Source organism: Prorops nasuta, unplaced genomic scaffold (assembly GCF_024137725.1).
Source record: "Prorops nasuta isolate Cenicafe-Biocafe unplaced genomic scaffold, Cenicafe_Pnas_1.2 PNAS00006, whole genome shotgun sequence".
Taxonomy (NCBI): domain Eukaryota; kingdom Metazoa; phylum Arthropoda; class Insecta; order Hymenoptera; family Bethylidae; genus Prorops; species Prorops nasuta.
Window position 1 is genome coordinate 5,301,572 of NW_027116803.1, and position 27,952 is coordinate 5,329,523.

The following is a 27,952-nucleotide window of genomic DNA, read 5'->3' on the forward strand; positions in this document are numbered from 1 at the left end:
ATTTTTACTTGAAAAAGAGGAGAAAAAGCGGCGTAGATATTGTGTTTGCTGTGAAAAAAGAAGAGTCGTGACGTACGCTACATTTATCTGCCGTGGCTGCGGATCGATACGCGTTATTCGCCGGAAATATTCGGTGGAGGGTGGAAAATTTCAACTACACGCTGTAGTATCTGTAGCGTGTGGAAAAAATTCTCCATCCATCTGGCCTCGAGATTCGAGTTTGCCTAATTCGCAGCTCGATCGAAATAATTGCTATGCGCGGAGCTCGGCTTACCTGATGATCGAGCGGTGTTTCTTAAAGGAATAAGTCGTATTATATTTGGGGTTGATCAGATCGGTGCTCGACGTATACGGGGAGACAGCGAAAATGGATCGGAGCATATTATTCCGGGGCGTAAAATCGCTGCTGCCGGGCAAAGTGGTTTGAGGGAGAATGAGCGCAGGTATGCATACACATATATATGCCTGGAGGCACGGGGATCGGTCTCGTAGCAGGATCTCAAAGCCCACCCCCCCCCCTCCCCCAGTCTCCACCCCGTCCACCGCCCGTTACCGTTGGCGAATGGAATTTCACGAGAAACGTTTTATGCGCCGAGCTTTCGTTGGCACGTCGCCCCGAGCGCTTTGTCGGAGGGCAGTTAATTAATAAAAGCTGGCTGCAGGGGGAGGGGGAGGGGGGCAGGGGTAGTGGAAAGGCCCGCGGGGTGGCCGGCCTGCAGAGCTCGCTATCTCGCTCCCTGCCACAACCTACCTACCTAGCAGCCTCCTCCAACCCTCTGCCAGCATATTCCTCATCCCTACAACCAATCTCACCTATATATATGCAACCGGGCCGAAAAGGGAGTTAAGCTAGAAAAACGCTAGCCGTTTTAGCATCGCTACTGTATCGAACTACTTGCAATTCAAACGGTACTCACGGATCTCGAACGAGGAACTTGTCGCCTTTGGCTTCTATGCAGTGGCCCTTGCTGGTGATGATCGAACCGTTCACCGTCACAGGCTCCGGTACCCCTGATTGAAACCATCGACCGTTCCATCGCTCCGGAAAATAGCAGCCTGGAACAAACGAGAAAATTCCACAAATTATACATTTGTTTATTATATACATGCAAGTATATATTTCGTTGAGGCAGAAAGTGGGATATTTTCCTCGACCTTGACGCAGGGAAATTAAACATTTTATATATATATTATTTATATATAAGTGATGTGCAGGGTTTTTATTCGAACGACTGGGCAGAAAACTGGAAATGGGCGTGGTCGAGGAATGGAGCGTTGCAGTGGGACGATAACGTCCTGTGTGATCATCCTCGGGAGATATCATCATCTTCCAATGCCAGTGTTCTGATCTCTCTTTCTGATCGTTCCGCGCGTCGTTCAAGACCGTATTGCAATGTCAATTGGACCGTGAGGGATTCTCAGTGAGACTCGAATACGCGTGTCTCTCCCTAACGTCCTTGTATTCGGGTAATTGGGTGCGACTCGCTAGCGAAGATTAGAAGACGCCTACTATAGCTATTACAGCTTTCCACGGGAGCTCATCCCTCCCTCCGAAAGAGTGCTATATATATATATATACGTAAGGAGACTTATAGAGATTGTAGGCAAACTACAATTAGTTGAAATTAGAGCTAGGTCAAAAAGCAAAGTTATCGAAGAGCGAATCAGTCTCCTTTGCAAGAAGACTCGGCCTTTTCGCCGTTGGTATAATTACTAATTAATTAGCGCTCCCCTTGCCATTTAGACGAGCGGGCCAAGAGACAGATAATCATCCTCCCTGTTTTTGCGTGGTGAAGATCTTTCGGCCCGTTACTCGTCTATTAAAATCCTTATCCGTTGCTTCAATTTTCCGATTCAAAACTCCATATTGTCATATTTTTCCACGGACTCTCTCTCTCTCTCTCTCTCTCTCTCTGCATCCAGCTCCATTTTTGGTGGGAGCCTGCAGGAAGACTACGGCCGCTTTTGAAAGTTTACGAGGCTCGGGGGAGCAGACAGATTGCGCGTGTGGCGGTTTGCACGAGCGTGTTCTCGTGTTGCTGGAGCTGAAAAGCGTGCAGTGAACTAATGTTCTTATATACATATGGGGCCGTGTCGTAAAGATCAGCAGGGGAACGGTTGAGAAAAATAAAGCGGATTAAGTGACCCGGCAGGTCCGACGGCTTCGGGCGCTAAGGGTAAAGAGTCTCGTATTTCCTACCACACACACACACACACGCACACATACACGCATGCACACACACTCGGGGGCGCGCGCGTGCCGAATCGTTTCTCTCGGAATCCCCGACAGATAACTCCCTGAAAACGCTGCAGCTCTCAAGCCTCCAGGCCGGATTAAATTATTTGCATCTTCCGCCAGGATCGGAGCTCCCAATAAGCTCAACTACGGGTCAACGGGATCAACTTTCCATTATTATTCGCCGCGAGTACCGCTCGAGCTGCTTCGCGAATCCAACGATTTCCAGTAGAGAATTTCCAAGAATTTCCGAAGGATGACGAGCCTGGCTGCTGGCATGAATTTCGCCAGCGGAACAAAAGTGTCGTAATGAGTTATTTATCTTATTTCCCAGCCGGGACGTACCTAAGGTAGCTGGAGAAAAAGTTGAGCGAAGGCAGGTACGTGGCAGGGGGAGACCTGCAGTTGGATCCGGCGCTCCATCATATTTAGCTCAGATAGCCAATCACCCCTGTCACTACTTTTGATAGATTATTTTAATCAAGCTATTCCTGAAACCCGATCATTTTCCGTGAAATATACGCTCGGTCAAGAGTATCGTGAGTACATGGCTGCTGGAAATTAAATTAACCCCCGTGTACATCTATAGAAGCTGCGGTTTGTCACGTGGAAATACACTATGTGATTTGAAAAAAAAGTTGACATTGCACCTTTCGCATTCCATCGGGGAAATATTTTTTTTTTTACGCGTGTTGTAATCAAGTCAAATAGTCAAAGTTTACCGTCTTTTTTTCGTTTTATTTTTTGCCATGACTGATTCAAATTTCTGCGCCAGTAATGTCTCCCAGGAAAATAAATATAACGCTGCATCTGTTGACATCTGGTAAACTGTAGCCCCATCGATCCTAGACAGTATTGCCAATCCCCTCGATATGCGACATGTTGCCATTGTTAAACCGATGTATTTCAAAGAGAGATTATATCGAATAGATCAAGCTGCGCTATCGGGCATTTCAAAACGCGAGGCGCTCTCTCCTTTATCGAATAATTCTGAAAGATCGGTGTCGTTCTTTTATTTCGAACCAAGCATAATTCTCGACACGCGGTGCTTGAAAATAAATGATTTGCATGGAAGCAGTATTCGGTTGCAACTCCGTATAGTTTGCGTATTCCCAATTGATACTTATCGGTCCACGTACATATGAAGGGTCTTGCACACACACACACACACACACAGCGAGCACTCACACGAATTTACGCTGGCGCCTATGCAGTTATGAAAAGCAAAGTTTCCCTAATCGATTGCCGAGGGTGTTTGATTAATTGGGACGAGAGAGACGAGGTTCGTGGGAGTATTCGCGGCTTTGTTCAGGCTACGGTTACGGTAGTCTGCTGTTTTTGCCATTAAAATCAAATAATCCTTCCTGACGGCGAGAGGAGGAGGAGGGGACGAGGAGGGGGAGGAAGAAAAGGAAGAAGCAAGATACAAGTGTGCGTGAAAATATACAAGAAAATCGTCGGTGGTGCCCGTTATAGCCCCGCGTACTTAAAAATTTTCCTCCAAGGACTCGCAAAATAAATAATAATAAGTTTTTAATAATCTCGCCGACGCCGGAAAGCACTTATGACTTTTTTCATAAAATCCAAAGGGTCATGTATATGGTTTTTTATACCCCATTCCGTCCCCCGCTCTTCCTGCTCCTTTGGCGAAGACCGGTCAAAAGAGCCACCGTTTGTACGTATCAACGCAATATCCTTTTTCACAGCGAGGCCAAGTATAAAAGGGAGAAAAACATTTCAACCCCGGTCTAAAATCCGCGCTCTACAAAGTAGATATTTAATTAAATACAAGAAATAACGCATCCGAGCGTGCGCATGAGCGCTTATGGCACTTTGCAGCTCGGATACAAAGCTTAACGGCTATGGAAGTGTTTAATATCTATCTCTCGCTCTCTTTAACCCACTCTTTCCCTCTCTATCTCCATTGGCTTTTCCCAACAGCCGAGCTAACTCGGAATGGTTATATTCTCCGGTCTGTGCAACCTGGCACGGCCATGGTCTTCCAAGACGTCTTCCCTCAGCTTACCCGGTGAATGAAGCAAATTATTCAATTATTTTAATAAGCAGGATATAAGTGAGCAGGAGCACGCCCCGCCCGGCGGAAAATATAAATTAATTCCAGCGATATATAAAGATTAGCCTTTCGAGGATTAAAATAACCAGGGGAGAAATAATACTGACGAGAGCGGGGCTTCGATCGATTTACCGAAGATTCTTCGGGATCCGATGAGCATCAGTATTTCCGCTATTACAAATTGAGATAGAGGGAAACGTAGAAATAACCAGACCGAACCGATGTTACGTGTACTATATACACCGTTGCTCGCCGAATCTTTCCAAAAACGATTGGTACGAGGCACGAAGCTTTTTTACCGTACGTTTCTCGCCCCCCCCCTCCCCCCTCCCTCCTCGCCACGCAGACTGGTTGCTCTGCGATGCCCGCAACGGGATTCCATTCGTTTCGTTGGAAATTAAATACACGAGCAGCTTGGGAGGGAAAGTTGGAAAAGGGTGCTAGTACTGTGCTGGGTAGAGCGGGAGGAGGGGGGGTAGAGGAGTGATAGAAAAAACTCGTGAGAAACCACACCCACCTACTTGTTGAGGAAAAGTTAAGGAGGGAACACTTCCGTCTGCAACTTTGTGTTTTCCGATACTTAAATGCGATCGCGGAGCCACTTGCCGGGGGAATTTAGCACGAGCAATATGTACGCTCCGCTGAACGGCGTAGCTGATCAATCGTAAAGCGTTACTACCAATTGTTCCGGTACAGATGGGATATTCGATATTGATCCAATACTATCCTTTTCATCTTACCTACATCCACTCGAATTTCTTTCCCGTCCAAATTCTATATCAATGGTATTCAATTAATAGCAGAGCTCGTTAATTTCCATCAATCCTAATAATCGATGACGAATATGGTTAACAAATTTTCATCACTCACGTACAGAGTATATATCCCTCGATATTGTTTTATTTCGTTTATATCAAATTCACATTTTGCTAACAAGATCTGTCTGGCGGTAATGGATTTTCCATAATACAGAGTTGAAGAGAATCGGTATGTGTGTGTGTGTGTAGGAGAGAGAGGGAGAGATCGCACACGATTATAATATCAGACAGTAACATCAAGAAGCAAACAGGAGTATTTGTAAGCCAACGAGCAGTAGTGGCTTTTGATAGCTCTGCTCGTGATCGCATTACTCGTGAGCTCCGCAATCGAGTATTAATCGCTTTATGGCTTGTCGAGCGTTGAAAAACCAAAAGGGCTAATTATTCTCCCGAATGAAACCGTTTGAGATCAGACGCAGCTGTATCGTTTTATGCAATATCAGCGTGGGGTACCATTTGTGTGCGTATGTGTGTGCACGCTGCTACAAGCATATAGGTATCGGTATATATATATATATAACATATAGGAAGGGTGTATCTCTGTTTCGCTATATCGACCACGCGCAGTCTAATAAGATTGGCAGATTTTCGCGTTGATAAAGCCGCTATCTGCCTACTTTCGCCGAAGGAAAATTTCACCAAAGTCGCCAATATGCTTTCTCCAGGAAGATACGGGAATTGTAAAGAAGGTGGGAAGGGCACTTTCAATATCTCCTATATTTCCGCCACCGCCGTTTCCATCCCTCTGGGTATCCACCCCAGGTAACACTGTACGCATCCCATCACTACATTTTAATATTTCAGTATTCAATGATACTGTCTGCTATCTCTCTCTCTCTCTCTCTCTTACTCTTTCCTCCCTCTCCCTCTCTCCTTCCCCCACCCTCTTCATCGACCAGATGTGTTCAGACTTCACGAAGGCCTCGCAAACATTCTCAATCTTTCATAAGCAAATCTTGGATTGCTTGAATTAAGAAGGGTATACGGGAGTGGAGATTTCTTCTGTTTTTAATAAACTATATTCGATTGCACTGCTCCCCCAATATCCTCCTATATACGCTAGATTTTTCATTTAATACCGGACGATCGCAATTCGCTCGCACGATATCGGAGCACAGATTGCTAATTGCCGCACGCCCGACTAATTATTTGGCCGGAACTTACACTGTACACAAATTGCACGGCTGCCTCGCAGGAGAAATATTAATCGAGATAACGAGGCTGCAGTTGTATCAGACGTTATATTGGCTCTCACAATTAATTCGCAAAGAAAAGGTTGAATCCTCGTCGGTAAATAATTCTCTCATTGGCGTTAAAAACAGGGTACGGCTAATTGGACCAAATGATATCGCAGGGACCAAGTTGCAGCTGAGAGGTGAGGCGAGAGAGTATAAGGTAGTGAAGCGGTAAGTATGTAAATGCTGGCAAGATGCGAAATACGGAGATGGATGAATACGTAGGTATGCATAAATATGGAGGGTTGGAGGATTATGAGTGTACGAAACAAAAGGGGTGAATGGAGCTGAGTGAAGTTTAGCGAGAAGTAAGCAAGAGTGGGTAAAGCTTGGTTTGCGCGAGGTAGAGAGGGAGAGAGAGAGAGAGGCAGGAGAGGGGGGAGAGTGGTGGTGGTGGATAGAGAAGAATGACTGGCAGGTAAGAGAATAGTTCTTGGTCGTTTCTTGCGAGGAATACAGTAGTGGAATGGCTAAAAACTCTCGCAAGGATGGCGAGCGTGCCCAGACAAGGTCTCCTGGGATATTCCGGTTTAGAGATCGGAGAATTTCCTTCCTTCGTGGCCCGATATGAAGGCACGATCGACGCGTACTCGGCTTATCGTTCCCGATGACTCCCTACATCGCAAACACCCACCGCTGAAATCTCACATTCTATACCCTCTCAAAGTTTCCTCGCTCCAAAAATCAATTCTTTCGCCCCGACGTCATCCATACCGGATTACAAAATTTACCTTGTTTCCTCTTTATTGGTTTATTCCTCCTGAAAATTAATTCAACATACACACGCAGGGGTTATAACTCGTACGAGTGACACTGTTTTTTCTTGACAAATTAACGGAGCGTCTGTCGACAGTCTCGCGCTACGGCTTTATCCGTCTGCATCGTTAATTTGGTTAATCCAAGTTCAAGGGGAAGAGGGTTGCAGTACGCGAGTGACATTTATAATATTCACTTTGTGTCTGGTGCAACCATGCACATCCGGAAAGTTGTTTCGGCTGTATCGCGCCACGCATACCTGAGACCCCTGCATAACGACGCGTACTCGGAATTGCGGTTTCATGCAGTAATGCATCTGCCAAGAAATTTGTCAGCGTCTCCGACTAGCTCCTCTCCATTCGCTTCTATTCTCCCGCACCTTTTCGACGCCTTTGCGCATCCACGACGATTATTAACCCAGAAATTCTACGCAGCAATAATAAATGGAAAGAGAACGCGACGAGAGTACCGATGCTCATTTGTTTTTTCTTCTTTCTTTTTTTTGTTTCCAGCAGGTAAAGTTTCTTTTAGCACGGTGGCTCGGAGCGCGACACACGACACGCGATACTTAACGAGGAAGTGCACACGCATCACGGATCAGAGGTTCGGGGTCCGATCGATGCATATGGCGCGGACGCGCGGAGGAGCAAAGCGGCTGCTGGGCGTGAAATGGAATCAAGTGGTACGAGGTCGAAAGTGGTCGGACAAGCCAACTTGTCAACACTGGCTCTGGCCGGGCCCGGAAATTGTTTCTCGGCCATTCGTTGGATCTACTTTAAGAATACAAGGAAGCTTCTTTAACTGGAAGAGCAAGCGACGAGACGGTGGGAAACAAGAGAAAATTGAGAAATACTGTAAAAATAATCTACTACGGAGAAAGAGTGGAAAAAAAGCAAAGGGGCGAATGGAAAAAGAAGTTGGCTATTAATGGTAATGAATTCTTCAGAAGATTGTTCTCTACGACGGATGAAAAATGGTGGATGTAGTGAGAATTAAGTGGGCTAATTGGTGTTGAGTAACATACGACTAAGGTGAAAGCGAAGGGCGCATAATGGATGAGTATTCACCTTGTGAAAAGGAGCATTCTTGAAAGCAGCCCGCAGCGACGACGGGAGACAATACATCAAAAGTTCAGCATTAGATGTTCTTAAGTTATCAGCGATAAATTCATTATACGCGGTAATGGTGTTGTCGTGTTTCACCAGAACCTCGGAAGCTTTCATTTTCTTTCCCATTTTTTCGTCTCTTTTTGCCTTACTTTTTCGTGCATACCTTATATTCTTTATTACTCCCTCTCTCTCTCTCTTTTTTTTATCACAATCTGTTTCTCTTTTTTACAATTTGCCTATAGTTTTCTACAGTATACACACACACACACTCTGCCGTGCCCCGCGGCTAGAGGGGCCCAAGAGAGACAGATATATATAGATATAAAGCTGGAAAGAGCAGTATATATCTTCGTCTCTGAATGCGCGCTTTAACAGCGAAATTAAATTCATTCTATTTATTCATTCTCGCGAGCCGGCAATGAAAACTCGCCAAGTTATCGGGCCAAATAGAAGCTGAAGAAACGTCGTCGTAGTCCTCCTATTTCACCACTTCCATCATACAAGACTTTTCAAGGTACAGCCTGGATGAACTTTCCAACAACTTGTGCTTTTCATATTTTATTGGAGACTCGTGCTGATGTCAATTTATAAATCAGAACTGCATAATTTGTCCAACTTAATCACTGCTTCCGCGCTGAAGCGTTCGAAATGCTGAGATAATGCTTGAATATTTCGGTGGATCAAGGAAGAACGGAGAGGAGAATGGACCATAGCTCCAGCTCCATAAAGATTATCGGCCACTTTCATAATTTAATGTATACCGAGCTTACGCGTGTATTTCTACATCGTGCTTACCGCGTACAATGGCTAAGCTACAAAAGCTTAGAGACACACAGCAACGTTGTTTACGACCAACCACTAACAATATCATCAACTAAAATCTTTGATCAACTTGCTACCGTCACACGTGTTCGACAAATTCTCTTACCTCGTTCTCTTTGGTCCAATTATTACTTTGAGTTTTCCTGAAATATTAATTTTTACGCTTTATCACCGTGCCATGTAGGTATAGATAAATACCACAGCCATCGTTAACCGCGGAGCTTCTGGAAATTCGAAAATACTCAACGAGACTCCGCAGTTGACGATCGTTTTCTACCGCGATAACAAATATAAGCGACAAGCTTTCAGTTTTCCATGCGTTATAACGTTTCTTTTGAAAGACGCAGTAATTCACAATGGTCCTTTTCATCCAACCTTACGTGTTCCCTTCCTCGCTCCACGTTCCCTCAAGCCCCTGATGCTTCATCTCATCGCTTAAATGCAATTTAACCGATGCACTTTTTTCCGAGAAAAACCCCCGCGGGACTTTTAGATGCGCCGTAGAAATTTCGATCTTCGCTACTACGACCAAATTGCGTTTCGTCGCATTGTATAGCCGATTTGAAGAACGCAATTTTCACGCTTATCCCCGCACAACCAGTCATTTTCACTATTTGCGCGTTGCGTTGTGGAAAATCTGTTTCTGGAACCTTTATCCAGAGATTCGCTTTGCGGATGTTTGAAGGTTTTTGACGTAACGACACAAATGTTTGGAAGCTTCAATTTTTCCTCTTACCATATACCAAGGATTTAATTTTCCGTCATTTCTTTTGTGGACAGAATCGTTGTTATTATCACACCCACTGTGTATGTCTATATATTATTGTCTTAAACCGGAACAAATATTTAACGGGCGTTATACGTATCCGATTCGCTTTATCGCCGCGCGTTTAAGATTTTCTATAATTATTAAGTAAAGAAAATTATAGAATAAAAAATACCATAGAAAAATAGAAAAGGGAAACAGCAAATGCATAAACTTTACTTTAAAAGCGATCGAGCTTTTATAACTGTCTGAGAAGATTATATAAATTTCCAAGTATAAACATGAAATCCGTTAACGCATCAGATATTATGGATGAAAGTTGTAAAATAATAATTTCATTTTGATTGGTTCCACGAGCATGATGAACAGTATAATTTGCTCAATGATGATTTAATCATCAGTCTCAGCGGATGAGAGGGTTCATGGCTGGCCAATATCAGTGGGTGTAAGTACATGAATTTCTTGGGTCTAATGCATTCAATTATCCATGGAGTAGGCATTAGTCGAGCAGCTGGATACTTAGCGAGGTCTAATCGTTGGAATTTTTCTTCGGGAGTAACGAGAGTGTATTTTCGTAATCGACCCACTCACGAAGGGCTCGCGGGATGAATTACGAGCAGTTTTTCGTGGCGTGACCAAGGCATCGGTTGAATTGGCCCCATCGATCCTGCAATAACAGTTCCACGCGAGCGCCAGACGAATCGCAGAAATTCCAATGGAAGAGTCACGCAAATCGTTCGATCCCGTAACGAACTGGCTCGCAATCGCCTTAATCGAGTTTACTAATAAAGGTTAAACGCACGGTTAGTTTTGGGGTGATGGGGGGACGCTTTCGTCAATTTTTGCATTTCTTTTTTTTTCCGTTGCTGTGCCTGTTCTCCCTCATCGACCCAGCATGGATTACTCGAACGAGAGGCACAGCTTCTCCACAGATTCTTATATAGAAATGACTGAAATTATACGTCGGTAATTATGTATCTGGCTCCGATGGTACGCAGAGGGGGTAGCAGCAAGAGCCAACATTTATCTTGTGAGAATTTCTTAAGAAAAGCACTCCGACTCGCCCGGGGCCATGAAAAACTTCGATCCGTATTTATGCAGAGCGCTGCTTTATGGACGGATAAGGTTTGTAATAGCTATCTCACTGGATTTAATTTTAATTCACGCTTAGCGAGCTTTATGGGATCGTAAAGGTCTGTGAGCGAGCTCACCAATTATACCGTTGCAGTTTCTTGATAGGTTCGTCTTCCATATCTCCAAGATTAGGATGGATCTAATGCGCCATTAATCTATTAATACACTGTTCCTCGGCCCAGTTCACCAAGACACAGAGCTGCACCGTAAGCTACCACTAAATATCTGGATTTTAGTGCCTTTGAATGGGTACGAAGGGAGGAGTAGGGGAGGGTGGGGGAGGGGAGGGTTGGAATGGGAGAAGTTCTTTTTTCTCTCTCAGTGAAAACATCGAGCAAAGGGAGGAAAGGAAGGCACGGTGCGAGTGACGTTCGAATTGAGGCAAAAGCGAAGAAAATCACGATGGAAGCAAGATTTCTGCTCGTCTCCGGGCGGACTATGAATAATTTTCGTTGGGGAAAATAATTTAGGAGAGCTGGAACTCGGGGCTTCGTGACTCGTCCCTAGGCATATCCGGTTTGTCCTCGTCTCAACTTCTTGACAGTGTGTTACAATCGTAGAGAGCGAGAGAGAGAGAATGGTTCTCTGTATAGTTTCAATTAATAGGGAACTCGGAACTTATATACACTGTATTCCAACGAAATCCATTAATTAAATCGGAATAATTTATTATGCTGCTCATCCGTCCGTGCGTCCGTTCGTCGGCTCGTTCGACGAATCTCGCGAAATTCCGCAATTCTCGGTTAACGAGAATCTCGGAACGAGGGAGAGAGAGAGAGAGAGAGAGAGAGAGGCGTGTTGGACGAAGAAATTTATTATTTATTACATTTATGTATAATAATTGAAATTAATTGATAGCGCCGGAGAATAAACGTCCGGCGAGTACTTCGATAGAACGATAAATATCGCGGAACGTTGAGCGAAGCATGGGATTTTCTCTAGTGAAATATTACGTGTTCCAGCGGGTGCGATTAAAAATCGTCGTGATTCGAATCTGTCGTCCGTATATCTTCACTTCCGGAATTTATTTGACGAAACATTAATTCCCTCTCGCGTTACATTTATCATTTCCAATTAATAAAATCGTTCCATCGTCGTTATCCAAGGATCGGCTGCAAGAGTGCCATTAAAATTAAGCGAGATAATTTTCAGCCTCTATCTCTTCCGGATTTTTCCTACTTTTTCAAAGCGAACGCTCGCACGCCTTTTGTGATTGATTTAAGGGGATGAAAAAGTCGAGCGTTTTTCCAGTTTTACAGTCCGTGGAAAAATTAATAATCAAGGGGTGGGAGTGTGTGATGCGTGTGGTATAGGTATGGCGTGGTTGCGGGGGAGCGAAACATATCAGCCGGTAGCTGGCAATGCTCTCTCTCTCTCTCTCTCTCTCTCTGGCATACGCTCGGAACAAGCAGGACTGCAGCCGTGGTATGTACGTACGTATACGCGTCGAAACAAAGAACGAACACACGTGTACTATATATATAGAGCACGGGGCCTCGTTATTATTTCATTGCACAAAATATCGCATTCTATTTACGTGCCCTTGCTGTTCCCATCCAAAATTCACGACGTCGGATTATACATAGCTGCGCGCCCGACTTCGCATCATCCATCTTATATTCTTTATGGCGCTTGCTGCGGCATTACGAATCCACACATCGAGTCCGTGTTCCAGTTTAACGTATTTCTAATCGTAAAGATAGAGAGGCGGAAAATTTTAAATATAATTGGAGGGTGAAAAATTGGATTTTAATTCTTTCCGAGGTAACACGGCTGAAGGGATCGAGGACGTGTCCTATAGAAATGGAAAGATTGGATTATTTGTACTGCGTGCTGTATATGGAGTGAAAAGGCTTTTTATTTCCTTTTCTGTAATATATATATATATACATATAATATAGTATTGAGTTAAAAGAGACTCTCGTTATTTTACTTTCTTGCTATACGCGTATATATACACAGTATATTGCTTTCGGTACGACGCGTTAGAAGGAACGAAACGTTTCTTGTTTCTACGTTGCCATTAGAGGATGGATTAATAACCAGGGTTAAAACCATACGCTTGAGACACAGGGGCTTCATTAAGAGTGGCCGAGCTGGAGATATAGCTCGAATGTAAGAGGAAAAAGGTAGCTGCGGCGGTGTGCACCGAGTTTATCCAGATGTGGATGGCTCAAGGCACGTGTGGACCTTTCTTTGCTCAGCTTTTTCCCCTTTTATCCTCCATCTATCCGGTTTCAGCCAATATCTCTTCGTCGAGAAAATAACACATCTTTGAAGTAGCTGCTATTCTCAACTATCCGACATACGGGAAGCTTTCACAGATGTGTGTTTGTGTACATCTATCTCGCTGTACAGCAGCATTCTTTGGACATGCTTGTCTAAAGTTTCTTGAATAATGAGAGCTAGACTCTTGTCTCTTTCTCTCTCTCTCTTTCTCTCTTTTCATATTATATATGTCTATTAAATGGGGAAAATACTTTCATCGATACTCTCTCTCTCTCTCTCTCTCCCTATGATCGAGCTAACGAGAAGATAACTTTGACACACGCGAACTCGGGAGTGACAGTCGCGTGATCCGTCGGCTGCATTTGCGGAACGGCGACAGCTTCCATTTCCTTCGATTCGCGATAAATCAATTTCTGGGTGAAAGCTCCGCGACAAGTCAGTGGGCGGGAAACGCCGCGATGAGGAGAGAAAAACAGCCTGGGGAATATAAAGCCGGAGGTGGCAAATCGCGCGGATAGCCGGCAAGAAAAGTCGAGCGAGCTATTTATCAGTCGGTGGACCAATTTGAAAAACAGAAAAAGCACGGCAAAACTTGGAGAGTTCCGATTCCGTTCATAACTCAAGAAGCCTTGGTCCGAGGCATGTGTGTATAACGCACGTTTATATGCGTCTATATATATGTATATGTTGTACTTTACAAAATTGTACATTTCGCTCGTACGAGTACAGGCATTTTCAGCGGAGCAAGCTTGTAAAACCATTTAAACATTGCCCTGCAGATTTTAATTATGCCCATGAATTTGTTAGAACAGCGGTATATAAATGCGAAAATTTTCATTAAATGCTATCCACGTCTCGTTTGGAAAATGTTTCCCGCGTTATATATATATATATATATATATATTATAAAACTTTGAAACTCACCTTTCGTCTCGTATTTCACTCGCAGTGTGCGGAATAAGAATCAAGTTGTTGATTAATGCGTCTCGGTTGGTATAGGTAGGAATTGTTTGTTTCAGCAACGCCACTATTTAAATAGATTCCTGCGCGGAGTTGTTCAGCATTTTGCTGAAGAAACGTACGTATAGCGCGCGTTTTAACGCTGCGTGGCACATGCGAGAGCGCGCGGTGGAATCGTGGGAGTAACAAACGTGAGATTTGCATTAGAAAATGTTGGAGGAAAAGTCCTTTGCAGGACTTTTATCGGGCAGAAAACGCAGTTATATCCGCACGAAAACGGATAAGTCAGCAATCTTTTGCTTCGCTGCTTGGATCGTGCTCTTAGAGCTTTTTATCTAACGCTGTAAATATAAAAGTGACGTTACTGACTCTGAATGCGATTGTCTCTTCGCGCATTGCAGCTCGGAGGAACAAGCGACGAGCTTTACTACCACGAAAGCATCCCTCCCTCCCTTCCACCTATCGCACAGGTCCTCCCTTGCCCCTTCCTCTACTACTTCTCTATATACACTACCACTCGCCGCATCAGCGAACTATTCGAAAAACAATTCTTTTTTGTCAAATAGGCTCGTAAAGTTTCTATCGGGCTCTAGCAAGACGGCTGTCATTAAATGGTTAACAGTTTCTCTCGCAAGGTTTAATGGCCCTTGGCGCGATAAGGGCTGGGAGATTCGGTATATTTTCTCGCGCTCGACAATAGACTGTAAAAGGGCCAGGGTGAGTAAATAAATGCGAAGTTAAATGATTGAAATCGCAGTCTTTTTGCTGAAGGTGGGTATGGAGAGAGCGAGCGAGAGACAAAGTGTGGAGGGGGGGGGGAGTTATTCAGAGACATCGACGGACGCTAATTAAAGGCAGGAAGCACTAGAAGCAGCGCGAAGCCATTCTTCCCGATGGAGAGGAGATCGTTCACTGTCTATTAAGTAGTTTTCGCGTGTCCCGTAATTCGATAAAACCCACTTAACGAACTTGTCTTCGCTCGAGCGCATCTTCGAATTAGAGTGAAACTCGCACGAGCGCTAAAAGTCAAAATTAATCGCAATCCACTTGGCGCCAAAACAGGGTTCAACCAAGGAGCTATGCGCGATTAAATCTACGAAATGCGAGGGACACTCGGAGATGATTAGAAAAATCGATCTTGCACCGTACCGTCCTTCCGGGAGATTTACGAGTGAGAGCGAGACTGACTGAAAAGGAATTCCAGCCGCTTAATTATTCATTCTCCGCAGTCTCGCGTACATACGTGTGACCGGAAGGCTAAAGATCCTGCAATTCTGGGGGAAAAAACAGGTTGGCGTGTATCGTGCGTACGATGAATCGCCAAGGCGTTGCAAAATATTTATGCTCTCTCTCTCTCTCTCTCTTTTCTTCGTCTTTCCTCCTTTTCTTTATATACCCATGCTGTGTTTGTCTTCTTTTTCTTTTTTTTTTCTTCCGCTGCACAGAATTTCCAGAGACTGACGGGGCGCATTTGCATAGTGAACGCATTGTGACTTAATTTCAGTGTACACGCGTGTAAGCGTGCATTCGCAATGGAGTCTGGGTCAGGCTTGCTTGAACTTGCGCACTTGACGTAAATATATAAATATGCATTGTGTCTGCCATTGGCATAGCTGCGGCCCAGCCATTGGTGCGCAAATACAATGGCTTTGCGGACAATAGAAGCAAGATACGAAATTTGCTCGGTGACCTAGCCAATTAAAGCATTTCTCTCTGTACTGAAAATGCTCCCTCTCTCTCTCTCTCTCTACTTGTCATTGAAAAACAGAAACCAACACAACTGTATCGAGCTCGTATCGACGTTGATCAAAACTTCCGCCGACACGTCCGATCGATTAATGGGTGTCAGGAGTGTTATTGAGCCAATCAGTCACTATCCGTTGTATAATTTGACAAAGAAAATCGCTCCCTTTACAAATGCAGAATCCAATACCAGCGTGAAGTTGACAAAAATTGTGTCAAGCTGGAAATTACCGGAGAAAACTGTCAATAGGCGAGTATATACATATATCGGACGACTGGCCGTCCCCTATATCGGCCCAGCGGAACCGGATACGTCGACCAATAATGGAGGAGCATTAATTTCAGGCTCACTTTTCTCCATCGCGTCGTCGCCATCGTCGCCGTAGTCGTTGTATTCGTCGTAGTTCAGCACGAGCAACCCGATTCTTCGACGTCCGCGGATAAAACGAAAACGATTTTTCTCACGCTTGATTTCATTATTTTTTAAATTTTTGCTCTCCGACACCATGTACTTCCGATGGAGAGCTTGGTCTTTCGGAAAGCTCCCATTAATACGAACCTTCTCCGATTATAACGCTCTTTGCGTACCATTCGACTCGAGATTGATCGATATACACGAGTGACGATTGGACTGCAAAGGGCTAATGGAATTAAAGGAGACATGCAAGTTTATAGGAGAGAGGTGAATAATACGGGAACTATATACTGGAGCCAAAATCGCTGTTTCAAGTAGAGGGGCGGTCTGGATCAGAGAAGGCTGAATGGCTGAAAGTCAAGAGAGACCAAAGGATGAATAGAGCCGCTGGCTAAGAAGACCCTGCGCGCCTCACCCATTATTGTGATTGCTCATTATTGTTTTATGGCCAGCCACTATATATATTCTCTGGCTTTGGAATGAACAACGAGGAATAGGGTGCATGGACCATAACGGAACGCTGCTCGCTGATGAAATCAACTTCTTCTTCTTCAAAATATGTTTTGACCTACAGATTAACCTACATTTTTAGATTCGTTCTTCCCAGTGGACGCATACCTAGAGAGAGAGAGAGAGAGAGGGAGAGAGATCGTGTATTCTTTTATGGAATATTCTTGGATCTTGTCTATATAACTGCGAAAGTCGATTTGCGAATTAAATCTGTCAATGGGGACTCAATCTTGTGAGTGAATCGCGGAATTAATATCGAAGAAAGACTGTCAAGCCTAATCATGGAAGTGACTGATGGCCCGGATGATAGAATTCGCTCGTGGCGATGCAGAGGGAACGGGAGGACAAATGTAATTGAGCGAAACCTTTTTTCTTGTACTTCTGTTTGCTTTGGATATCGATAAGTCGATATCCCGAAGCGTTCGAGACAAACGTCCCAGTGAGCTTTTCCACGAACTCGTTTGCATCAATGGCACAAACTACGGACGATTTTCTCGCAACAATATCTATACGTTTACGTCAACGAGGTCGCATAAACTTTCACAACCCTCTTGCAAATGAAATTCCAGCTAGTCTTACCATTTCTCTGCCATTTTTTCTTCCCTCAAATGGTCCAGAAACGTCTAGCTCGCTCTTCCTCGGTATCGAAAGCTCCACGAGTGACTTCTGAATGTTTATAAGAGGATCCTCGGCTACATCGCCTTTAAAACAATTTCATCTCTAGATTCGATTCTCGAGAATAGAGCAGTTTCTCTCTTCCCCGCCAATTACCCAAAACAAGCGGTAGTAGACTCCTTTGAAGCAAAGGGAATTACGAAGTTTTGTAAGCGCTTATTGAAAAAATTGAAAGCTCCTTTCCTATAGTTAGAGCAATACCCTCTCTTTTTCTCTCTATATACTATATAGTAGATCCCGCGCTGTCTGATTCCTAGCTCTTTCTCTTTGCTCCAGCTTTGCTGAATGAGGAAGAGAGGAGCGAGTCTATAGTTTACGAGAAACGCTAAGAATGAAAAAACATGGTTCCCAGTAGGGGCGTAAAAATACGTTGATCGACAAAGTCTCCCTTTCGCGAGAAAATAAATATTCCAATGGCTGACGCTCTTATAGGCGGATAAACATCTCGATAACTTTCGATTTATAGTATACACGATCTAAGTAGCACGGGACACTGCATCTCAATACTGCAGCTACGCGAGGGATATACACGGAAGGCCCTTTGCGTATCACGAGGTCCTTTAGACTATATCTATACGCTCTCCTAAATCCTTGCTCTCGTCGCATCGCGCATTAATCCGATTCGTTTTTTGATCTCGCCCTCGGCCATCTACCTCCAGGATACGCGTACCTATATCCTTTGAATAATGGTCAAGCATTGATAAGATCGCGTTGAGTAATAAACTTCTCTAACATTTTGCAGTCAAAACATTTCTCGAATTGATGGAGATATAAAAAAAGAAGACCTCGTTTAAAATGGAACAAAGTAAAATATGAAAAGAATTTTTGAATCTTTTCGAAGATTAAATGCGTTGGGGTAGATTGGCGAGCTAGAAAAATGTCTAATGCATATGCCAGCAAAATGTAGTCGCTTATTAAGCTTTTAATAAAGCGGATGAGTAGTATATATATATATATATATATAGAAAAGAGAGAGAGAGATAGGAGACAAAAGCCATGAAATTTTTGTGGCAGCTGCGGCGAATCAGCTGAAAAATTACGAAAGAAGGTTGGTTTTCTTGGTTTAAATTCGCGTTTCATGATGGCGAATTTGGGGTTACGGTCGATTTTAACGATCCGTCGAAACAGCTGCAGCGAATCGAGGTTCCTCGGGATCCGTTCGGTTGTTGGCCAGACCGGGGGGAGGGGGGGGGGGGGTGGTGGTGGCCGCGGGTTGCCGGAAGGTGGCCGGGCGAGGATGATGGCGCCAGCAAGAGCTTAAACCTCGGGCCAGCCTCGCTAAACTTCTCATCGCCGCACACTTATGAGCGATCGTGTGCATGAGCTCACATTCGGTGGGCGCCGCTTCCGTGTGCGAGTGTCTTGCTCCCAGCTGCCGCGAGATAACATCCAATTTGCGTGCAAACCGCCGGATCCCGTAAAGAGTCGGCTCTTCCGGTCGAGATCCTTTAAACAATTTCGAAGGAGCCGAACGATACCGCATTCAATGAAAACATCGTGAATTGCAAATAAAAGCGTAATCCATTAGCAAAATTAAGCTATCCACAAAGTGATTTCATTCGAATGCTCTTATACGTAGCGTTAAACGCTAAAAATTCTACGCGCTCGTAATTTTCGATTAAAGTACCGATAAAGCAGATAAAACAGATAGAACGTGCGGCCGATACGCTAGGTTCATACAGTGGTTATTATATTCGCAGTTCATTAACTTTAATTCCCGGATATGGTCAAGTATATATATTTCAGCAACTACCCCTGGCTTACCCGCAAACCAAGCTGTAATACTTTTCCCCTATTACGCGGCTTAACGGAAAATCCAATGTTAACGCCACCAGCCGGTATCCGTCTGACGTGTAGCCACTGGCGTGACTTTCCGCTCTGATCATCGAGGATCACTCGATAAATCTGAGAAAACAAAGCCCCGACTAATTTTATATTCCAATCAAAAACGAGAGCGACAGTTTTGGATCCGACCCTACCGAGCAAATCCTTGAATTGAAAAGAGTTCATAAAAGACTGTGCGAGGTGAGTCAACAAAATCGTGAAAACAGTTTTATCCGGTTCTAGTCGTATTGGTAATATGTAAAAAAAAGAGGAAGAAAAAATAGAAAAAGTGCAGTGAGGGAGGGAGGGCTGGCTGTGAACGGTCAACATGGAAGCTGGCGAAGGGTGGTTAAAGGTTAAAAGTGTGGAAGTGGATAGATCAGCGAGCGATGAAAGGCTGTGAAGAAACGTGTGGTGCGGGTGGCAGGAGCGAGTGAATATTTGTACGAGAATGAGAGCTTACGAGTGTTACAGGGGCGGAGGGGGGGGGGGGGTGCAAAGGGATAGCATGGGAGGGGAGAGAAGAGAGGAAGGATCTTCGCTTCGAATTTCCAAGTGCACACATCGCTAACTAGGTTACGTAACACAATTAGCGCCTCCACTAATTTCTCAGCGCCGACTAGACAACCAGCTAGGATGGTAGTTCACTATTAATGGGCAAATACAAAGCGTCGACTATCTGGGGCGCCTGCTCCCTCTATAGAGCCTGTAGGTACCTGCTACTCCAGAGACCCACCCGTTCCAAGCACATCCCCCCTCTCCCCCCCCCCCTTCTTACCCATCGCGATATCGCATGCTTCCCTTTTCAACCCCTTCCTCACTTAGCAGCACCATCTCTGTTTCGTGCTCGTGCTCGCGCACGCGCTACCAAAGTTGGCCTTCCCCCAAAAACACACCTGTAAAAGCAGCAAATGTGCAGCACGCTCGATATTAATACGTTCCGAATATTCCGCCGCGCGTATACCTATTCACTGTAACGGAGAGCGAGCGCTCTAGCTACACGAACTCATTTCGTTATTGAAATTATATTAATCGTCCGATGAAAATGGTAAAATGCAGTAGCCAATGGGTATAAATTATTGATCAGAGTGGGAAGAGAGTAACTTTTTGCACCTCTTTTTCCATAGTGGATTTTAGGTTCGTTAGAGGGGATGGCTGGATAAGTGGTGATGGTGCTGGTGGACTGTTGCCGCTGGTACTGGAGAGTTGGATGGAAAAACGTATAGCACTCGCACGACGGCTTTTAATCGTTGTCAGGTGCGGGCCTTTTTGCGACTACTCTCTGTCGAAATTCACTTTAACGGACCTTACTAATTACCCGGGGAAAGAGAGAGAGAGAGAGAGAGTCCCCGCTTGTTTGCCTCCACTCTGATTAACCCCCTTTCCGTGTTTGTCGCTGCAAGCCGAGAATCGTAGTGCATTGGAATAATCGTCCTGCTCTACGTGCCGCCCAGAAATTTCGCTACGTCCCGTGAAAATTTAATGGCGCTTTCGTCGAACGTCGGCTAATTTATCCAGCGTGCTTGCCCTGCTTGGCTTTGCACTGCGGCGGCGTGCAAATGTACACGGGGGGCTGGGGGACGCCACCGAGGGAGGACATTTGCTGAAATTAGTGATACGCGCCTTTAAACGATCCTCTCCCGACTGCGAGATGAGATATTTGCACCCATCAACAGCGAGGCCAGCCAAGGAAATGGAATTTACCCGTCAAACAATCAGAATTTAGTCCTTCAATATTTTACCACGCTGCCATGCTTGGACAGGCAAGATAAATAGAAGCAATTAAATCGAATCAAGTCGGGAGAAGTTCTTTTCAATCTCTTATTCTAGCTCCGGTGACGTGGGTCGCCCTCTAGATTCTCCGAGGGGAGAATCCTCCGAGGCCTGCGGTACAAAGGATGTATATATTCGGGAGAAATATATATTCCAAGGGCCAGCGCCGCAATTGCGAAGCGCACATGCGCTTATCGTTATACATTGGCGAGATGGGAAAGGCCGAGGTGAAAATTATATGCGAGTGTCCCGCACGAGGTTAGAGATCGGTGCGGAAGGTCGTTGCCGAGAGGATTCTCGATTTTACACTCGGCGGAGCGAATGCCCCCAGCGCACGTTGCAGCGTTGGAATGAGTTGCGTGCGAAGTTGATCAACGCGTTCCCCGGAATAACACACCGTCGAGTCGACCGATGAGAATCCGGATAAATGTTCATGGAAATGGAAGTTTCTTTTATGGGGTCACTCGCCGAGCTTCGCGTTTCGTCCTCCGCTTTATGGCCGCTCGTTTCAGCATCCAGCGCAGCGGTCTCTGCCGGCAACGACGTCCTGCCACCTCCAGAGGCCAAGCCTCCTTTCACATTTAGGCTCTCCGAACTACTCCCTCCCCCCTCCCCCTTCCCACCATCCCTCCCGGCGAATCTTCCCTACTCTCGCATTCTTTGACGAAAAAAAATCACGCAAACCGACTACGAATAACGCCTCTCTGAAAAGGATAATAAAACGTTCAGTAGTAAAAACCGCTGTATTACCGGACGTGTTTCCCCAACGATAAACTGCCTGAAAATATCAGTCGGTGTAAATTTTGCATTAATGTCCTGCAATCCGATGGATGAGTACGGTCATTGACGTGGTATACGAGCGAGTTATCAATATTGAACAAATATAGCGGCGGGGGATAAAGCATGTCAGTCGCGCAGGCAAAAAAGGAGACAATGATACGATAATGAATGAAGGTGCAGGCGTCGGACTGGTGTAATTTCAAAAGAGGGAAACTGCGTGAGTGTGCCGGAGAATGGACTTGAGTACTGGATAAGCCGACGATTAATCATTAAACGCTTGGGAGATAGCTAAGGCGGGTTTTAGGTAACGTTACTGTCCATTAGGCAAAAAACCGACGTGCAATACTATGAGATATCTCGGGACATAAAATCCAAGCTAGCTGGATGTGGAAATGGAAATACATTTTATTACAAAGTTAGAAAACCACTCGCCAGGGAGAGAGCGAGTGGCTCAACGTTTTGCAGTTGCCTCCCGGTTCTTTCTCCATCCAACCCCTTCCCCCTCCTTCGCCACCCCCCCCCCCCTCGAACATTTGCCCGAACCCACTTACGTTTTAACTTATAACCGTGCACTTTTCTCATGAGAAAATGAGTTCCATGCCCATAAAAAGAACTTATTTGTTACGTCTGCAGTTTCATCTCTCCCGGTCTGCCTTCGCGTCAAGCTCCCTTTGGTCCCCGGGAACATTACGAGATTTCTAGAAATCCGGCCAAAGGATATAGTTTCAGGCCGCGGGGGTCGCGGGACGCGGCGCGCACGGTATCGTACTCGCGTCACGTTTGTCATTACCGATGACTGCGAAAATCAAACAAATTGCGTTACAAGGTGATCGGAGAATATGGCCTTGCGGAAGACGCCCGAGGAATGACGAATAATTCCGACGTGGCACGTCGATGAATGCTCGATCGTTTTATTGGCGAGAAAGTGCAATGCGCGGAGATATGCTCTTGTGCAAGGAGAATAATCGATCGGTCGAGTGCGGAAGCTCCGCACGTTCGAGGCAAGCACTGCAGGACACTGCGAGATCGAGCAAAGTGGTCTTTCTCGCTGCACGAAGAGACGTATAGTAGCAAAGGAACCGCAGCCAGTCGAAGATCACGGGACTTTCCCTTTTAATTTAATTGGCGGCTGCGAGACTCTCGCTATAGTTGCTCGCTCGGCCCCTTTGACGATCGCTACGCCACTTTACCAACCGAGCTTGGAAACTAATCCTAAGAAACTGCTAACTCGTTAATTGTAACGTTAGAGATATACAGGAACATCCTTAGCGACGACGTCGACGGTATACGTCCCGGCTCGACAAAGTTTACCCATTGTTTGCCTCCGCGCGCTTCTTTCTTCCACCGTTTCTTCCTTTTCCTCCTCTCTCGTTCCTCGTCGATTTTGGCAAATTTTCAATGTACCGAAAATCCGAGTAAAAAGAGGGGGAGAGAAAGAGCAAGAGCTGGAAATGCTATTAAAGCGCGCAATTAGAGTGGAAAACGGAAAAACTCGTGGAAAGCAGGAAACGCTGATTCGTTTCTTCTGACAGAATAATCGCGTCTAAGAATACGGTAATGGGGAGAAAAAGCATGGTACTTATGAAATAAATAAACGAATAAAAGCAAGATGTAAGCATCTCCCTGACGTACACGCGATTCTTCGTTTCTGTAGCGGGAAAAATTGGAGTAGCAGTAATATCCTTCTTCAATGGCTGGAACACACTTTTTAGTTAGCGGTGCCTACTGGCTTGGCTGAATTCAATGTGTGCGGTAATCAAGCGGTAGCTTTGATAACGGAGGAAGAAGTGATTTTCCTTTCAGACCTTTCCTCCACGGCCCGCTTGAAACGGAATGTAGAAAATCCAATTAGGAAGGAGGTAAAATAATAGAAGTAAAGTAGTTCGACCGAGGAAAGAAGACGAGGGAAGAACGCAAACGAATATGCGAAGAGGTTAGGAAGATAAATATCTTAACAGCAGCGTCAAACAAGTTAAACGCCATGGCACGCCGATACTTGTCCGTCGACTCTTCCATTCTGTTGGTAGCGAGAACGCCTCGGGAATATATACGCAAAGGGGGACCCACCGGAAAAATTCCCATTGTGCGACGCGTGTGTTCTACCGATATAATAACAACCGCAAGACAATCAATTTGATTAACCCGTGGGCCGGGCCGCTTCTCAAGCCTGGCGAATAATGGCTCTGTTTGCTCGCCTTTTATTTTAATGGCGCAAAGAAAATTTACCGTGTCAGTGGAATCGTTGATTGGATTAATGGAGATGGCTAATTATTCCACCGAGATGGTTCTTGAAGGCTCTCGCGTACCGTGTGGAATTCCAAAGATTGACTTGGTTGGATTAACACCGCGCGAGAGAGCAACCCCTCGAATTCTCCGACGTTATTCCCACGATCATCATAATCTACCCCCTCGACGTTGTTTTCACACGGATTCGCGCCGGATTCCGAGAGACCGTGCCCCGGATTAAAGAGTCCCTGCAAGACCTCTCGCCCTCCCATTTTTTAGACGTTCGCATGAATGACGCGATGGAAAAGACCGCGAGAGAGCCAATCGGGCTTCTCCGGAGTTGGCGAGATTCCTCGATCGAGACGATAAACGTTTCGCGGAGAAACGTTCCATTTTTGTTGCTATGAACATTGTGACTCACCTTGAAAGGAGGCGCCAAAGATGCAGGAAGAGCGCAGCATCAGAAAGCAGGTCAAGATGATTGGCCACTTCATCTTCAATCTGCAAAAGAACAAGATTGAAGAGATTAAAGGTTCGGGTCGGAGAATAATTGATTTGTGATATTGGCTTTCGTGGGTCGATTATGTCATTGATAGGACGGTCACGAAAGTGGAGAATCCGTTAAGGCGATGGGCAAGCGCGAGAGAATGGCACTCCTAAATAAATATTGGTGTAATAAAGCGATCTCTCGGACCCTCCGATACTTATTTAGCGCGTAGCCGAGTTTATCTTGGACCCTCGACCGTCTCCGGGAAATAATAGAGAGACCGTTCGGAGCTATTATACCGAGCTCCTTTCACAAACAAGCAACGCTGCAATTATTATGGTCGTTTGGTGGTGCGAGGACTCGAGCTAATATGTTCGGAAAAGCGTTCCGTCGAGCCTTCTTTCCTCGACTATACTATAACACGATACTGATGGATGTGGTCGCGTCAATCCCGAGATGGATAGCCTCTGCCTCCTATAGAATTCACTCGGATCGATATATGTGTACCTGTTCCGTGGCAGACATGAGTCAGGAACTACGTTCTTGCCGACGGCCTTTTAACGGAATTAAGTCATCCTTTCGCACGCCTTCATACTCTGCATAATTGATTCCGCGGAAGTATTCGAAAAACTCGTGAAAAAGAAAGCACGAAGAGTTGGAATAAAATAGGGAGAGGGGGGAGGAAGAGGGGGGGGGGATAAAAAGCTGCAGCTCGGTTAGGAACGGCTAGTTAGCTTTCGCATTGGGATATGAAATAAATCGTTCGGTACTTTTCGCGCAGGATTCTTTTTGGGGGAACGAACCTCGACACCCTCGACACACATTATGTAGCAGGGTGCGAGCTCCATTTTATACCTTTCTTACTTATTCCGCAGGTTTTACTCTTTGCTCTTTCAGCTGGCAGTTCAGTAGCTCTTTTCGCCCACAGAGCTAATATCCACCGTTGGAACTTTATTTTTCTTTATTAGCCTGGACCGGACAACAATGGCTCGTGTCAATGGACTGGCTTTTCGCAAGTGCGCGCGAAAAGGCGAGAGATGCCGGCCGCGAACCTACAACCAGACGGCATCTGTGAATTCCCGGAACGCCGCCGACGCCGCCGCCGACGCCGTGCCGTCCTATTCCTCCAACGCTAACAAAGAAGACGAAGAAAAGCACAGCTCGGTACAAAGCAATGGGAAGAGGAGCCGAACAATACGTACCGCACTGCCATTTTCTCCTCCGGCCATGTAAAAAATTATGAAAATTAATCCCAAACTGAGAAACAATGTAGTGTAAACACAATGTTGAGAGCCACCAGCAGTCCTTCCGACTCCTTTTATCCCACCGCGTGTCTCTCGTCATTTAGCTGTCCTTTTATGTCGGAGACGTTTTTAACGTGAATCTAGCGCACACAAACTCGTATATACATATATATATATGCACGATGGTGAGGAAAAATGTGAAAAAAGCTTTGGTTGGCTTGCTTGCAGCAGGCGAGCGTAATCAATAGGAAAACAAAATTATTAGAAAGTAGAGCAAGGTGTGTTCGTGTTCAGACAAGCGAGTCGTCGGCATCTGCGGATTCCCGCAACGTTTCGCGAACAAAGGACGTAGGGGGATGTAAGGCGGAGATGGCTCTGAAGCAGAAGGTAGGAAATAGGAGACGGTAAAAGTGCAGGAGGGAGAGAGAGAGAGAGAGAGAGAGAGAGAGATGAGACGGTGTGTCTTCCTGCAGTATATACTATATATTCTCTAGGCAGCTCCTTTACCTCTTGCAGGCAACTCTGCAGGATGTCCCCGGGCTGCTAGGACCTTTTCCTCTCGTCCTTCTCTAAATAGCCATGTGACGCTAGTACCAGCCACCGTATTACCTTCCATACACACTGCAACACTCCAACTCACCGACACGTAAGTGCAGCCAATACCTGAGCTCCTGATACGGAAATGGCCGCGTTTCTTCTTCGCCTCGCTTCTTCCATACCTCTTTTACTTCTGTCAGCTTCTCTCTCTCTCTCTCTCTCCTCTCGAAACATTCGACGTCCAAGTAACACCGTCTGATGAAAACGGATCGTTCTCCCTGTTGAATTAGCGAAATAAAAAGGAGATGTCCTTTGAAGAGCTATATATGCGTTCAGTGATAAAAAGAAGTAAAAAGGACGAAAAAAGAGCTCAGCTCGGCGTAAATCACAGCAGATTATCAGGAGGTAAAATTCAGTGAAATTTTCGAGAATGACTGGTATGAATCATAAAGTTTTTATATCCAGTCCATCAGAGCCGTCGATCATGATGGGTCCGGTTGTCCAGCGAATTCGCAGCGTCGTTATTCGACACGGTTCATGGCGCACATTCGCTGGGAGAAGAACATACGAGACGAGGAGAACACGAGCATAGCCAAGGGAAGAGCTTGGCAGTTAATGCCAAGCGAGAGGCAGAAACGATCCTCGTAACAATAGCGGAGGGATATGTGCCCGTTAATACGGTCCTGGCGCACAAGGATCATGCGAGAATACGAGCGACGAGTAAATTACGCGCAAAGGACCTAACAGACAGTCCTTCCCTGTAGCTCCTCTCTCTCTCTCTCTCTCTCTCTCTCACTCTCCCTCTCCCTCTCCCTCTCCTTCTCCCTCTCTCATCGCGATTATCTTCGTACCTGTGCTTCCACTCGCGGACCGACCATGCACCTACGATTTTTCGCATCGACTATTTTTACTTGGTCCTTTTAGCCGCACGCCGTTAAAAAAACTCCCTTAATTACGCCAAAGTCCATTGAAACTTGACCCTCGGTGCGAAACACCATTGATAAGATGGCCCTTGAGTACTGCCAGATTTTACGAACCAGCCAGAATCGCTTTTCCGATGGGAATAAAATGATAATTTGCGAAACAGCGTACGATGATTTCGGAGAAAATTCCGCTGAGCAAGCGTCAGGCAATAAAGCATATCGTGGCTCGCCAGTGGGAAGCGGGCGCATTTCGATACCAGTAGTTATCTGTACGAAAAATCAGCCGCTTTTACCGGCAACTCTCCTCCAACGAGAAACCATCCGGTTCAAAGTTTCGTTACGCCCGTTTCATTTTGCAAGAGTACGCAATCGAGGCCAAAGCAGCAGATATTAAATGTTCGATTACAGCGTTACAATTAGCGCTTGCGCGCAATTTCCAGCCCGAATAACTCGATTCGGCCGACGGGATTTGTATATCTCCACCCGCATATCCCACTGCGCTAAACTAGCCCATCCAACTCCGTAATGAAATAAAGTGCGATGTTTACAGTTAATTCTTGCGGATCGTTTAATCTCCAATTTTAAGCAATATTCTCGCTATTCGTTTTTCAAAGCAGCAGAGATAGATACACATGTACGTAGACTATTATCGCATATTGGTAGCATAAGTCCTCTG

General features: G+C 45.4%; 1 protein-coding gene across 1 annotated transcript in view; it reads right to left on the reverse strand.

Moving 5' to 3' along the window:
• Positions 1-27,952, reverse strand: part of LOC136774056 (uncharacterized) — a 114,757-nt gene that overhangs the window by 31,649 nt on the left and 55,156 nt on the right. The window contains exons 3-4 of the mRNA XM_066728120.1: positions 24,507-24,586; positions 918-1,056 (exon numbers count right to left, since the gene is read on the reverse strand). Of these exons, the coding sequence (XP_066584217.1) occupies positions 918-1,056; positions 24,507-24,579 (212 nt within the window). The 5' untranslated portion in view covers positions 24,580-24,586. The remainder of the gene's footprint in view (positions 1-917; positions 1,057-24,506; positions 24,587-27,952) is intronic.